This window comes from Pseudophryne corroboree, chromosome 3 (assembly GCF_028390025.1).
Source record: "Pseudophryne corroboree isolate aPseCor3 chromosome 3, aPseCor3.hap2, whole genome shotgun sequence".
Lineage (NCBI taxonomy): Eukaryota > Metazoa > Chordata > Amphibia > Anura > Myobatrachidae > Pseudophryne > Pseudophryne corroboree.
In genome coordinates, this window is record NC_086446.1 from 778,848,125 (window position 1) to 778,863,944 (window position 15,820).

The 15,820-nt window shown below is 47.0% G+C and overlaps 1 protein-coding gene across 2 annotated transcripts in view; it reads right to left on the minus strand.

Moving 5' to 3' along the window:
* ZDHHC6 (zinc finger DHHC-type palmitoyltransferase 6) overlaps window positions 1-15,820 on the minus strand; it is a 59,405-nt gene that overhangs the window by 18,400 nt on the left and 25,185 nt on the right. For both annotated transcript variants that reach the window (XM_063962570.1, XM_063962571.1), the window contains exons 3-8: window positions 6,572-6,663; window positions 6,280-6,439; window positions 5,673-5,834; window positions 4,015-4,068; window positions 942-1,109; window positions 516-557 (exon numbers count right to left, since the gene is read on the minus strand). In XM_063962570.1, the coding sequence (XP_063818640.1) occupies window positions 516-557; window positions 942-1,109; window positions 4,015-4,068; window positions 5,673-5,834; window positions 6,280-6,439; window positions 6,572-6,663 (678 nt within the window). The remainder of the gene's footprint in view (window positions 1-515; window positions 558-941; window positions 1,110-4,014; window positions 4,069-5,672; window positions 5,835-6,279; window positions 6,440-6,571; window positions 6,664-15,820) is intronic.

Genomic DNA, 15,820 nt, shown 5'->3' on the forward strand with positions numbered 1-15,820 from the left:
ATGTTTTAAATCTGCATGGTATATATGTGTTTATTTGTATTTATTACATTTTGCACTATTATTGTTAGCTATATAAGTGTGAAGCTTTTCTGATAATTTGCACCCTGCAATCGGTGTACCACATACCCTATACAAAAGGGTGAAGGATTTAGCGCCAAAGGAAAGGGTCACTTTTTCCAGTTTTGAAACCTTCCAACGTTTGATCACCTTCACCAGCTGAAGTCAGAGATGACGAGGAAAGTCATAGCAAAGACTTGCTCCCGCACTGAAGAGCCTGTCATAAATTGGTCTAATAATATTATCCATTTATCTATCTATAATTGTTATATCCTGTGCAGATTTAAATCTTTCGAATAAATTGAACCCACTCAGCCTTTTAGGAAGACTGACGCTCAATGACTGATGCTTAGCAGCAGCGAGGCGGTGAAAGCACCCTCGTGATCTGGTAGTATAATGGTTATAGCAAACGCCATACCATATCCCCTGAAATCCATCCGCACGCATCTTATACTTACACTGCGTACTCGCTTATCTGCTTTCTGCTTCAGCTGTTCCACCTGATAAAACACAAGCCATAAAAATGGGTCACTGGATAATATATATATGTTAAATGACTTAGAACACCAGCCAGAGTCTGACCACCCTCTTATTTCACACAGGAGGCCACAAGCCAATTACCCAGACCTGTGAGCAATTGGGAGGTAAGGGGCGAGAAAAAGAGCCGGAGGGAGTGTTTGATTGCAAGTTATTTAAAGCTTTTTAGTGTATATAAATCAATATTCTACAGCCGATATTGATGAATTAGGCTGGTGAAAGATGGCATATAATGCTTCATATTGGATGAGTGCCTCTTTAATATATATTAGAGCGATTGCTCTGATGTGTAGACAATAACCTGTTTCTTTGGTGCCAAGTCCCCCCCATTCACAATCCGCTCTTACCGTCAGTGTGTACCTGTGGCACCCTTCCCGGACGCGCCATTCTATTCCGTCGCCTTCAGGGGAACCGGAAAAGGTAAACACCTGGCGAAAGTTCTTCCACCTGCTGCCCAGATCATAGGGGAAAGAGAACGTCTCTCCGGTCTGATAATACTGAATCCTGTCCTTCGCCTGTAAGTATAGAGTGCGTACCTTGAAAACGATTGCCGCTTTAAAAAACAAAACTAAAAACAGGCAGCCTCAAGCAAAGTTCCCGCACCATCGGAACTCGAAGCCTATTACATTTAGCTGTAAGTATATTATTATTATTATTATTATCATCCCTTATTTATATGGCGCCACAAGGGTTCCGCAGCGCCCAATTATAGAGTACATGAATAATCAAACAGGAAAACAGCAACATACAGTTGATGACAGTATAGGACAAGTACAGGGTAAATAAACATAGCTACATCAGTAGATCATAGCTACATCAGCAGATGACACTGGAATAAGTATCAGGTGGCAGAAGACTTCTGGAGTTGATGCAGTTGAAGATTATTAAAGTTAGAAAGGATAAGCACATGAGGGAAGAGGGCCCTGCTCGTGAGAGCTTACATTCTAAAGGGGAGGGGTAGACAGACAGGGGTGACACAGATGGGGTACATAGAGAGCGTGGAACAGAGGTTTAGGATGAGATTTGGCTGGGTTTGGTGAAGAAGTGGGTCTTGAGAGCCCGTTTGAAGTTTTATAGAGAGGTGGAGAGTCTGAGGGGGAGAGGTAGGGAATTCCAGAGAAGTGGTGCAACACGTGAAAAATCTTGGAGGTAGGAGTGGGAGGAAGTAATCCGTAGGCAGGAGAGTCGGCGAGCATTAGCAGAGCGAAGAGGACGGGTGGGAGTGTAAAGCGAGATAAGATTAGAGATGTAGATGGGAGAGGAGTGGGTGAGGGCTTTGTAAGCGAGTGTGAGAAGCTTGAAATGGATTCTGAAAGGGAAGGGAAGCCAGTGAAGGTCTAGTAAGAGAGGAGAGGTGGACGTAGTGCGTTTGGTGCAGCAGCATTGAGGATAGATTGGAGTGGAGAGAGGTGTTTGTCAGGAATGCCAGTCAGGAGGAGATTACAGTAGTCCAGTCTGGAGATGACCAGTGAGTGGATAAGGGTCTTAGTAGCATCCTGGGTCAGAAAGGGTCTGATCCTGGAAGTATTTTTTAGATGAAAACGGCAGGATTGTGAGGTGCTGGATGTGTGGTTTAAAGGAGAGGGAGGAGTCCAGGATTACTTACTCTATAATCTGGAACAGGTTTTAGCATTAATAATAAAATGAAATGTTTAGTAAATATTTCTTTATACCACCGGACATTCTGCCCTTTTCTCACAATCATTTGGTTGCTAGGTATCTCACGCTTCCTAAAGGGGATATTCCCACCGACGGGTGACTTTATATAATTATTTAACCCAATACAAAAATAATTCAGCTTTGTGAGGACAAAGGTGGGTGAGTAATATGACTGGGAAGGTACACCTGTAAAATCAATCATAGCACAGGGTCCTAAGAGGAGTTGAGCGCGGCAGGAACATCCCACCTAGAAGGGAAACCAAAGAGGACTCCCTTGGATCTAGGATGTCTGGTGTACAACAGGAAGAGAGACCCCCAGACACCAATGGCTCCTGTTCCCGCTGACTAGTTCTACTATCACGGCAGATGCAAGGAGAGCAGCGATTGGCGTGTTACGGAATCGCCAACTATAATGAACCCCAGTTCCTAGATAAGTGCGCTATCTGAACGGAGACCTATGTATATTCCGCTACCCTTCTGCATGTGTATGCCCTCTGCACACAAAACGTGCTTTAATCTTTATAAAGATGGCCTTTATTACTCTATTGCGCTGCCTACTTGAGCGATTTAAAAATATATTTATTTTTGGTTTTTTTAGTAGGAGCCATATGATGTCTTACACTGAGAAAAACCAGATAAAAACGAGCACATACGCAGCAAAAGCTTTAACATGTCAAATCTTCTAAAAATGCGCAAAAAAAAAAAAAAATGTTGTCTGCCCTTTTTCTACCTGCATTGGCGACAGAGGTCTGCAATGCCGCCAAACGCAGCATGGAAATAAAGCACTAACGAGGCGGCAGCCGGTTACAAGATGGATATAAGAAAGTCCTAACGTGGAAGCACATTTCGCATGCGATTCTAACAGAGTAACAAACAGGTTGTGTATGAAATGCTGAGTATTTTAACCCGAACCCTAGTCCTAACACTCCACCCCCCCCCCCACCACCACAGCCAAACCCTAGCAGTCCGCTCCAGCAGCCTTACCCTCCCCCTAGTGCCTAACCCTAATACTGTATACATATAATCAAACCCGCAAATAAGCGTATACACCTATCATCCGATTGTCCCTCCCAGACATACATGACAAGACAGCCGGCCCATATGCATCTCCACGAAAATTCACGCTAGGGGTGGGGGAGCATTTTCTTATTCACACCAGGCCGCATGTCTGGTAAAGGACGCCTAACAGATACCGCTGCGCCAATCATGGAGTTTTGTCATGTTATTTCTAAAAATGTTTTATTAACAAGCATTTGTAATATTGACCTAACTTGCAGATTTACTTTTATGTCCCCTATTAAACGGAGCACTGAACTCAGATGGCTTTATCGACAGCATGTAATAATGACATCACAACGGCCATGTAAAATTACCACTTAACATAATATTTTTTTTTTTAACATATTGATAAAACAACTTTTTCCCACGCACCCGGACTCCTTGCCTGTAAGCCTATTGAACTATAGTACCTGTAACAACTGATGACAGAGCGCGATAGCTTGCTGCCAGGCCGGTAACAGTACAGGGTCCAATAGTAACGTTATGCTACTAGTTGCCCTTATGCCGGCTGCACCTTTGCCGTTCACTACTCGTAGATGCCGACATTGGTTATTTTTCTCAGTACGAACAGCAAACCGATTAGTGAGGCTGCGGTAATAGGCCGGGTTACTACAACTATGAAGACGTGACGCACTGTCGATGAGGGTGGGGGGGTTGCGCCACTTGTCCCGAAGGTGGCGGCGGCACAGACAGGAGACGTACCTTCTCTTCTATCCACGATTCAATGGAGGTTTTATTTCGCAGAATCACTTTCATCTAAAAACACACAAGATATAATAGATCAGAATGGCTGTCGCACAGTGGGCATCGTCAATACACGTCCACTTACAGCACAATGGGTGTTTTGATGGGACGTCAATCATCTGCCTGCATAATGCACACCCTGGGCGAGCGTAATGCATCCGGGTGGAAGTGATCCTCTCAGCATGCACCCACTCCTTTGTATACCATTTAACTGGCGGAGAGAAATCAATTGCTCTATAATAAAGGCCTCAGTTGCCAGCAGAGCGAAGCACAAAACGGCATCCGCAATACAAGGTTTGTAGCCTCGGCGGCCGCCTCCGTGGGCTCCGTCTAATAAGATCTGATCTGAGAGGCTTTGTTCGGTATTGTGTGAGCCGCTCAAACATCCGCTAAACAACACACATCAGACAGACAGACGGAGCCTCCCTGGGCCCCGGGCGGCCGTTTAAAAGGACAACAATGTTTAGACATGAATCCTAATCTGGGAAATCAAATGGAATTTTATTGTTGCGCTAATAAATGATATAGATAGTAAACTCCAGGCAAAGAGAATGTCTGGGGATCTGCTTATTTTATATAATGTGGCAACCTGCATAATGTCTCCTTTCCCATTATGGAAATAGTCTCTCTTGTCCATGGGAACAGTGAGCTGCAGATCTCTATAAGGAGGAGATGGACACACGGAGTGTACAGTGATCTCACCCCGTGACTATAGTTATACCCTTACAAGTGCACGCCAGGCAGATACAGTGGAGGGCGCCCCCTTGTGGGCTGACCCAATAAGAAGAACGCAGCCTATCAACTTACTCAAAGTAAGTTCAATGGTTTTTCAGGTAAACGTAACAATATTAATAGCTAGCTGATGTGCCCAGTTTCAACCAGGCAAAGTTTGCTGGGCAGAACATTTTACCCCTTTTCATCCCCTTACCCCCACCCGCAAAATCTGGCTGCTTGGTGGATGCCTGCAAATAACGGACACAGTTTCCAGCCCACCCAGTAGGTCACATGTTCCAGGTCACCCAGCAGGTGCACAGGGAGCGCTCACCAACTGTTACATTTTCCAGAGCACAATGGTGATGCTTTGTAATGACAGGCGGACCTTTTGCCACATAACTCTGAAACGAAGCAACCAATTACACCACCAATATACTTCTGCAAATCAATGGAGCAAGAGCTTTAGTTTGGTATATGATGGGTCCTTCTCAGGCAACGGCACCATAGAAATAAGTCATTCATAATAGTTGACCATAATAAATTATATATATATATATATATATATATATATATATATATATATATATATATATATATATATCTCTCACACACACTGTAGACAATAATAGACACCATTGTCATTCTCAATAAACAAAGAGATTTAGATGGGTTTTCAGTTGCATTTTCAATCCTCCATAATAACAATTGTCTGAGCTGTGCTAAGAATTCATTCTGACGTTAGCCGACAATATTCCGGGAGTGTAGATATAAGCATCACTTACGTAAACAGAATATCTAAAAGCAGTAGCATTGTAGAGTACTATACTAGCAGCCAGTCCGCTGTTCTGAGGGATATTCCAGTACATCCTATATACAGGCGATTCCAACATCCCAACACGCACCTGAATACAGAACAGCATCCCAACTGCAATGGTTGTACCGAGCGCCAGTCCCAGCGCAAACAGTGTGACTGCAAAGGAGGAAATACCAAACGGAATGATGGGAGCCGGCTCCCGTCGTGACATCCCCATATCAATCTTCACAGAGTTCCAGCCAAACGATATCTAAATAGATAGGAAGGTGTAAAATAAGGACAAGGTGTCATCCCTTCTAACCTCACGGGAAGTTACGTTATAAACTCATGCAAGTTCTTCAGTATTCCATGTGATAGGAAATATGCCTAGGAAAAAAAGCCGCCCCCCGTAATCAAAAACTCATCTAGAACAACATGAATTGTGATAACTTTCTGAACCATAGTAAAATAGCGTTTAGCTCAAAGCTTTCCATTATTAGTTATATCAATTAAAAAAACTCATCTGAGATCTTAATAAGAGTCTCCTAGACTTCTGATGATTGGTGGAATTTGTTTCAGAGGCGCATCAACGAATCCGTTTCAAATCTATGACAAAAGAACCTCCCTAAAGGAGATGCTCACGTCTAATGCCGTTCCCGAGCAGGTGGTCTTCTCATAGCCAGACTCCTATTGGCTCAGGCAGGAGTATCACTTACCCTGTTATACAGCTGTGTGTACATCGTCATGATGAAGATATAGGCTGCGTGGATACAGCCCAGCGGGGCCAGGAGTAAGAAGAGGGTGAATGAGGAGTGGTTCCGGTGTCCACAGCAGTTATTGATCCAGGGGCAGTGATGATCCATCTTCAACACACACCTGAGGAGCAAACGGAACTTCAGCCCAAAGATAAAGAAATGATAGGTGGCACCCACTTGTCCACGTATTGATACCACCCCCCCCCCCCCCCCCCACCCCCCCACACGATATACGTCCAATTCATTTTCATACCTGTTGCACTTGCGGCAGTGGTGGGAACGCGGCGCTTTGTACCCCTCACACACCTTGCAATACTGGAGGAACCTGCAGTCCTGAGCATTCTCCTTCAGGCACAAATGGACAGGCACATATCACACATTTGGGGCAACTCAAAAATAAGATTCAGAAACAAAACGTGGCAATTAAGTGGGGACATAACATTAAACGTGTTTTACGACTTGACGTATTGTGACAAGGTTTCTTTATTATAAAGTAGAAGGTGATCGGATTACTTTACAAAATAAGAAGGATTCCCCCAACCCCCGTTTTCCCAGGTCAGAGCTCGCCCTCTGTGCCCATTATAAGGCTCCGTCGCCCCCTCCTGTAGTCAGCCACCCTAAACACCTCTAATAACAGCTATAATCCAACCCAATCCTATGGGGCCAGATGTAACGGAGTCAGAGTTTGCCCGATGTGCGGGATGGCGGCCAAACTCTGACTTTTTTTTTTAAAGGAGCAATCATTTACAAGGCATCACCATGGCTTGAAAATGATTGCCCCTTTAAAAAAAAAACAAAAAAAAAAAACACATCAGAATTCGTCCGAAAACCTGCACGTTGGCCGAACTCAGACTCAAATACATCTGGCCCCATCTATTGCAATTCAATCACTAGAGAACATGCAATAAAGAAACAGGACTAAAAAAAAGACCCAACAGCCATAAAAATAGATAATTTGGCCACAGGGGGCGCTGTCTCAGCACAGTCCATGAATGCTATTACGTTTAATAAAATGCCCCTCTCCCCGGGCAATCTAATTCTGTGTGAGGAATATAAACGAAGTATAAATAGGTATATTTCCACAAAAAAGCCCATTCTACCTATAGTACAAGTATCTCATACAAAAGCTACTGATAGTGCACAGAAATATAGATGTACAAGTTTCGAGGGATGATCGGAACTCGATGCACGAGACTTTGGTTATAGCAGACGGTCTTGCGTTTAAAGTGATCTTATTCCAATGTTTCAGGCTTTACCCCGACTACAGAACAATGGAAACGCTGGAATTTACAGCTGAAAAGAAAATAAGAATTTACTTACCGATAATTCTATTTCTCATAGTCCGTAGTGGATGCTGGGGACTCCGAAAGGACCATGGGGAATAGCGGCTCCGCAGGAAACTGGGCACAAAGTAAAAGCTTTAGGACTAGCTGGTGTGCACTGGCTCCTCCCCCCATGACCCTCCTCCAAGCCTCAGTTAGGATACTGTGCCCGGACGAGCGTACACAATAAGGAAGGATTTTGAATCCCGGGTAAGACTCATACCAGCCACACCAATCACACTGTACAACTTGTGATCTGAACCCAGTTAACAGCATGATAACAGAAGGAGCCTCTGAAAAGATGGCTCACAACAACAATAACCCGATTTTTGTAACAATAACTATGTACAAGTAATGCAGACAATCCGCACTTGGGATGGGCGCCCAGCATCCACTACGGACTATGAGAAATAGAATTATCGGTAAGTAAATTCTTATTTTCTCTAACGTCCTAGTGGATGCTGGGGACTCCGAAAGGACCATGGGGATTATACCAAAGCTCCCAAACGGGCGGGAGAGTGCGGATGACTCTGCAGCACCGAATGAGAGAACTCCAGGTCCTCCTCAGCCAGGGTATCAAATTTGTAGAATTTAGCAAACGTGTTTGCCCCTGACCAAGTAGCTGCTCGGCAAAGTTGTAAAGCCGAGACCCCTCGGGCAGCCGCCCAAGATGAGCCCACTTTCCGTGTGGAATGGGCTTTTACAGATTTTGGCTGTGGCAGGCCTGCCACAGAATGTGCAAGCTGAATTGTACTGCAAATCCAACGAGCAGTCGTCTGCTTAGAAGCAGGAGCACCCAGCTTGTTGGGTGCATACAGGATAAACAGCGAGTCAGATTTTCTGACTCCAGCCGTCCTGGAAACATATTTTCAGGGCCCTGACTACGTCCAGCAACTTGGAATCCTCCAAGTCCCTAGTAGCCGCAGGCACCACAATAGGTTGGTTTAAGTGAAATGCTGAAAACACCTTAGGGAGAAATTGAGGACGAGTCCTCAATTCCGCCCTGTCCGAATGGAAAATCAGATAAGGGCTTTTACAGAATAAAGCCGCCAATTCTGACACGCGCCTGGCCCCGGCCAGGGCCAACAGCATGACCACTTTCCATGTGAGATATTTTAACTCCACAGATTTAAGTGGTTCAAACCAATGTGACTTTTGGAATCCAAAAAAAAAAAAAAACTACATTGAGATCCCAAGTGCCACTGGAGACACAAAAGGAGGCTGTATATGCAGTACCCCTTTTACAAACGTCTGAACTTCAGGGACTGAAGCTAGTTCTTTTTGGAAGAAAATTGACAGGGCCGAAATTTGAACCTTAATGGACCCCAATTTCAGGCCCATAGACACTCCTGTTTGCAGGAAATGTAGGAATCGACCCAGTCGAATTTCCACCGTCGGGCCTTACTGGCCTCGCACCACGCAACATATTTTCGCCAATTGCGGTGATAATGTTTTTGCGGTTACATCCTTCCTGGCTTTGATCAGGATAGGGATGACTTCATCCGGAATGCCCTTTTTCCTTCAGGATCCGGCGTTCAACCGCCATGCCGTCAAACGCAGCCGCGGTAAGTCTTGGAACAGACAGGGTCCTTGCTGGAGCAGGTCCCTTCTTAGAGGTAGAGGCCACGGATCCTCCGTGAGCATCTCTTGAAGTTCCGGTTACCAAGTCCTTCTTGGCCAATCCGGAGCCACGAATATAGTGCTTACTCCTCACCATCTTATCAATCTCAGTACCTTGGGTATGAGAGGCAGAGGAGGAAACACATACCCTGACTGGTACACCCACGGTGTTACCAGAGCGTCTACAGCTATTGCCTGAGGGTCCCTGGACCTGGCGCAATACCTGTCGAGTTTTTCCCAACGGTTTATAATCCTGTGGAAGACTTCTGGGTGAAGTCCCCACTCTCCCCGGGTGGAGGTCGTGCTGAGGAAGTCTGCTTCCCAGTTGTCCACTCCCGGAATGAATACTGCTGACAGTGCTATCCCATGATTTTCCGCCCAGCGAAGAATCCTTGCAGCTTCTGTCATTGCCCTTCTGCTTCTTGTGCCACCCTGTCTGTTTACGTGGGTGAGTGCCGTGATGTTGTCCGACTGGATCAACACCGGCTGTCCTTGAAGCAAAGGTCTTGCTAAGCTTAGAGCATTGTAAATGTCCCTTAGCTTCAGGATATTTATGTGAAGTGAGGTCTCCAGGCTTGACCATAAGTCCTGGATATTCCTTCCCTGTGTGACTGCTCCCCAGCCTCGCAGGCTGGCATCCGTGGTTACCAGGACCCAGTCCTGAATGCCGAATCTGCGGCCCTCTAGAAGATGAGCACTCTGCAACCACCACAGGAGGGACACCCTTGTCCTTGGTGACAGGGTTATCCGCTGATGCATCTGAAGATGCGACCCGGACCATTTGTCCAGCAGGTCCCACTGGAAAGTTCTTGCGTGGAATCTGCCGAATGGGATTGCTTCGTAGGAAGCCCCCATTTTACCCAGAACCCTTGTGCATTGATGCACTGAGACTTGGCTCGGTTTGAGGAGGTTCCTGACTAGCTCGGATAACTCCCTGGCTTTCTCCTCCGGGAGAAACACCTTTTTCTGGACTGTGTCCAGGATCATCCCTAGGAACAGAAGACACGTCGACGGAACCAGCTGCGATTTTGGAATATTGAGAATCCAATCGTGCTGCCGCAACACTATCTGAGATAGTGCTACACCGACCTCCAACTGTTCCCTGGATCTTACCCTTATCAGGGAATCGTCCAAGTAAGGGATAACTAAAATTCCCTTCCTTCGAAGGAACATCATCATTTCGGCCATTACCTTGGTAAAGACCCGGGGTGCCGTGGACCATCCCTACGGCAGCGTCTGAACTGATAGTGACCGTTCTGTACCATAAACCTGAGGTACCCTTGGTGAGAAGGGTAAATTTTGACATGAAGGTAAGCATCCTTGATGTCCCGAGACATCATGTAGTCCCCTTCTTCCAGGTTCGCAATCACTGCTCTGAGTGACTCAATCTTGAATTTGAACCTCTGTATGTAAGTGTTCAAAGATTTTAGAATCGGTCTCACCGAGCCGTCTGGCTTCGGTACCACAATAGTGTGGAATAATACCCCGTTCCCTGTTGCAGGAGGGGTACCTTGATTATCACCTGCTGGGAATACAGCTTGTGAATGGCTTCCAAAACTGCCTCCCTGTCAGAGGGAGACGTCGGTAAAGTCGACTTTTGGAAACGGCGAGGGGGAGACGTCTCGAATTCCAATATGTACCCCTGAGATATTACCTGAAGGATCCAGGGGTCTACTTGCGAGTGAGCCCACTGCGCACTGAAATTCATTGAGAACGGGCCCCTACCGTGCCTGAGCTTGTAAAGCCCTAGCGTCATACTGAGGGCTTGGCAGAGGCTGGAAAGGGTTTCTGTTCCTGGGAACTGGCTGATCTCTGCAGCCTTTTTCCTCTCCCTCTGTCACGAGCAGAAAAGAGGAACCTTTTGTCCGCTTGCCAACAAAGGACTGCGCCTGATAATACGGCGTCTTATTTTGAGAGGCGACCTGGGGTACAAACGTGGATTTCCCAGCTGTTGCCGTGGCCACCAGGTCTAAAAAACCGACCCCAAATGTCCCCTTTCAAAGGCAATACTTCCAAATGACGTTTGGAATCCGCATCACCTGACCATTTTACTGGTAGAATTGGACAACGCACTTATACTTGATGCCAGTCGGCAATTATTCCGCTGTGCATCATGCATATATAGAAATGCATCTTTTAAATGCTCTATAGGCAATAATATACTATCCTTATCTAGGATATCAATATTTCCAGTCAGGGAATCCGACCATGCCAACCCAGCACTGCACCTCCAGGCTGAGGCGATAGCTGGTCGCAGTATAACACCAGTATGTGTGTAAATACCTTTTTTTTGGATACCCTCCTGCTTTCTATCAGCAGGATCCTTAAGGGCGGCCATCTCATGAGAGGGTAGAGCCCTTGTTCTTACAAGCGTGTGAGCGCCTTATCCCCCCTAGGGGGTGTTTCCCAATGCATCCTAACCTCTGGCGGGAAAGGGTATGCAGCCAATACTTTTTAAGAAATTATTAATTGTTATCGGGGGGAAACCCACGCATCATCACACATTTTATTTCTCAGATTCAGGAAAACTACAGGTAGTTTTTCCCTCACCGAACATAATACCCCTTTTTTGGTGGTACTCGTATTATCAGAAATGTATAAAACATTTTCCATTGTCTCAATCATGTAACGTGTGGCCCTACTGGAAATCACGGTTGTCTCTTCACCGTCGACACAGGAGTCAGTATCCGTGTCGGCGTCTGTATCTGCCATCTGCCTGACGGCCTATGAGACGTCTGGACAGGCACAAGCTGAGTAGCCGGCTGTCTCATGTCAACCACTGTTTTTTTATATAGAGCTGACACTGTCACGTAATTTTCAACAGTACATCCACTCAGGTGTCGACCCCCTAGGGGGTGACATCACTGTTACAGACACTCTGCTCCGCCTCCACATCATTTTCCTCCTCATACATGTCGACACACACGTACCGACACCCAGCACACACACAGGGAATGCTCTGATAGAGGACAGGACCCACTTAGCCCTTTGGGGAGACAGAGGGAGAGTTTGCCAGCACACACCAGAGCGCTATATATGTATAGGGACAACCTTACAATAAGTGTCTATCCCTTATAGCTGCTTATATCTGTTATTTTGCCAAATAAGTGCCCCCCTCTCTTTTTTACCCTGTTTCTGTAGTTGCAGGATGCAGGGGAGATTCTGGGAGCCTTCCTACCAGCGGAGCTGTGTGGGAAAAATGGCGCTGTGTGCTGAGGAGATAGGCCCCGCCCCCTTCACGGCGGGCTCTTCTCCCGCTTTTTACTGGAAAACTGGCAGGGGTTAAATACATCCATATAGCCCAGGAGCTATATGTGATGTATTTTTCGCCAACTAAGGTAAATTCATTGCTTCCCAGGACGCCCCCCCCAGCGTCCTGCACCCTCAGTGACCGGAGTGTGAAGTGTGCTGAGAGCAATGGCGCACAGCTGCAGTGCTGTGCGCTACCTTATGAAGACAGGAAAGTCTTCTGCCGCCGATTTATGGACCTCTTCTTGCTTCAGCATCTGTAAGGGGGCCGGCGGCGCGGCTCCGGGACCCATCCATGGCTGGGCCTGTGATCGTCCCTCTGGAGCTAATGTCCAGTAGCCTAAGAAACCCAATCCACTCTGCACGCAGGTGAGTTCGTTTCTCTCCCCTAAGTCCCTCGATGCAGTGAGCCTGTTGCCAGCAGGTCTCACTGAAAATAAAAAACCTATTTAAACTTTTACTCTAAGCAGCTCAGGAGAGCCACCTAGATTGCACCCTTCTCGTTCGGGCACAAAATCTAACTGGGGCTTGGAGGAGGGTCATGGGGGGAGGAGCCAGTGCACACCAGCTAGTCCTAAAGCTTTTACTTTGTGCCCAGTCTCCTGCGGAGCCGCTATTCCCCATGGTCCTTTCGGAGTCCCCAGCATCCACTAGGACGTTAGAGAAAGTATTGTTCTTGGAGACGACATTTGTGAGCATTTAATTAATGAGATCGGTTATGAAATGGTCATTAGCATGGGTTGGGATTACGTGGCCGGCACACGGGATCCCGGCGGTCAACATACCGACGGTGGGATCCCAGTCGGCAGGAGGGCAAGCGCAACAAGGCCCTCTGCGGGCTCGGTGGCTTCACCACAGTTTCTATTCCCTCTTTACAAGTGGTGTGGACACCCAAGTTAGCCGGCATTGCGAGTCCTCCGGATCCCGGCGTTGGTATGCTGACCGCCGGGATCCCGTGCACCGGCCACGTTATCGCTTCCCATTTGCGTATTTGCCATTAGCCCCCTGGGACAGTAACATGGTCTTTTACAACTTCTATATTAGGATTTAAATGTAATTTAAAGAAGTCACACTGACTGTACTTAGTGTTCCCACTAGGATTTTTTGAGGGCAGGGCGCCGGTCTGTGGGGGCACTTGTGCAAGCATCTGACGGCGTCACTTAAGGGGGCGTGGGCGGGCATCACTAAAGGGGGCTTGGGCGGCGTCACTAAAGGGGGCAGCGCCACTAAAGGGGGCGTGGGCGCTCTCCCGTAGTGTGAATGGATGCTGTGTGCATGCACACGGCATCTATACACGCTGGGAGAGCAGGAAGCGGGCAGGTTGTTTAGCAGGGCGCCGCAGAAAGGGCAGGGCGGGTTTTGCCTTAATAAAATCGGGCAGGGCGCATCACCCTGCTAAACCAGCCTAGAGTGAACACTAGTACTATGACAGGACATCAAATACACAACACCACGTACTGTAGGTAATGAGCAGTAACGGAAAAGTGGAATTACCAGGCTATAAAGATGAGTAATAACACAGAAGAGGTTACTAACGCGCTACGCCGTATGTTGCGTGGTAAGATTTTGGGCAGGCTACTATAGTGACACTCTGGCATCCCATTATATATTGTATAGTGCTATCACAGAACACTTCAATGACCGAGGATAGCACTCTATGCAGTTACGTAATAAACCCTCGCCGACGGAGAAGATGTTACAGCAGACCGCCATTCTGTGTGCGCGCCTGTCTACATACACATAAAATAGGAATCCAGAAACTAGTAACATGTTCTCCTCAAAGTGACTACGAGATCAGGTAACAGACCCTAGACATAAGAGGGAACTAAACTAACAGCGCATGGAAACACTGCAGGAAGATAGACTTCTGCTAGAAAGTCAGCACCTAATACCCCTTTCACATCGCAAAGATAACCCGGTATCGACCCGGCATATTGCCGGCTCAACACAGGTCAGTGTGCGATCTGAAAGGGCCCCATGAGAATTCCCGGGTCGCCTGACCCGGTAATTCTACACGGGTAATAAGAAGGGTTATTCCCGGGTTGAATACCAGGTCAGTGGCAGCGTAAACGGATTTCCGAGTCGATGCGACCCGGGACAGGCGGCGCAGAGATGAGATCATCTCCCAGTGTTGCCTCCACCACCGCCGTTATGGCAGCCGACCGGGTCGGAAAGCCAGCGCAGAGGCTCCAATGCCGGATCCCACCCGGGAAGGACCGGTTTCCAATTCCCGGGTGGGATCCGGCATTGGAGATGTGAAAGGAGTATTAGATTATGCATGCACCCTACTATAAGTATCTCTATGTGCTGGTCACCTGAAATAAAGAATGCAGAGAGCGGCGCCTATATGCAGCATTCTAACCGTACAATATTATATATATGGGTCATAACACGGAGGTATGCCACCTTCCACATCCTCGCTTAGAATGCAGAAACTGGTACTCTTAACGACTTGCCTGGATGCGACCACACCAGCAAGTGCCTTCTCTGATCTGGCTGCACAGGTTGTGACCAGTCAGATAAACAGTGTGTGCAGCTGCAGGGAAGAGAAACTTCCTGCAGCTCTCAAGAGTGACTGGAAGGTCCCCCTGCTTCCCTGCACCCTCCCCCAGTGTTTGCCGTGATGCCGGTCAACACGGCAGGACCCCCAATTGGCGGCTGCAGACAATGGGGGGGGGGGAAGTGTAAAGTAACACCTCCAGCCCCCCCTCCCCGTATGTAACTGATGGCTATCAAAATGAAAATTGCGATGGTTGCAATGTTTCCGATGTTTCCTATGTTCTGATGGCGCTGACCGATGTTTGGGGGGGGATGTTTACAATATATTATATATATATATATATATATATATATATATATATATATATATAAAAATAAGATTTTACTTACCGATAAATCTATTTCTCATAGTCCGTAGTGGATGCTGGGACTCCGTAAGGACCATGGGGAATAGCGGCTCCGCAGGAGACAGGGCACAAAATAAAAGCTTAAGGATCAGGTGGTGTGCACTGGCTCCTCCCCCTATGACCCTCCTCCAAGCCTCAGTTAGGATACTGTGCCCGGAAGAGCTGACACAATAAGGAAGGATATTGAATCCCGGGTAAGACTCATACCAGCCACACCAATCACACCGTATAACTTGTGATCTGAATCCAGTTAACAGTATGATAAACGCAAGGGAGTCTCTGAAAAGATGGCTCACAACAATAATAACCCGAATTTTTGTAACAATAACTATATACAAGTATTGCAGACAATCCGCACTAGGGATGGGCGCCCAGCATCCACTACGGACTATGAGAAATAGATTT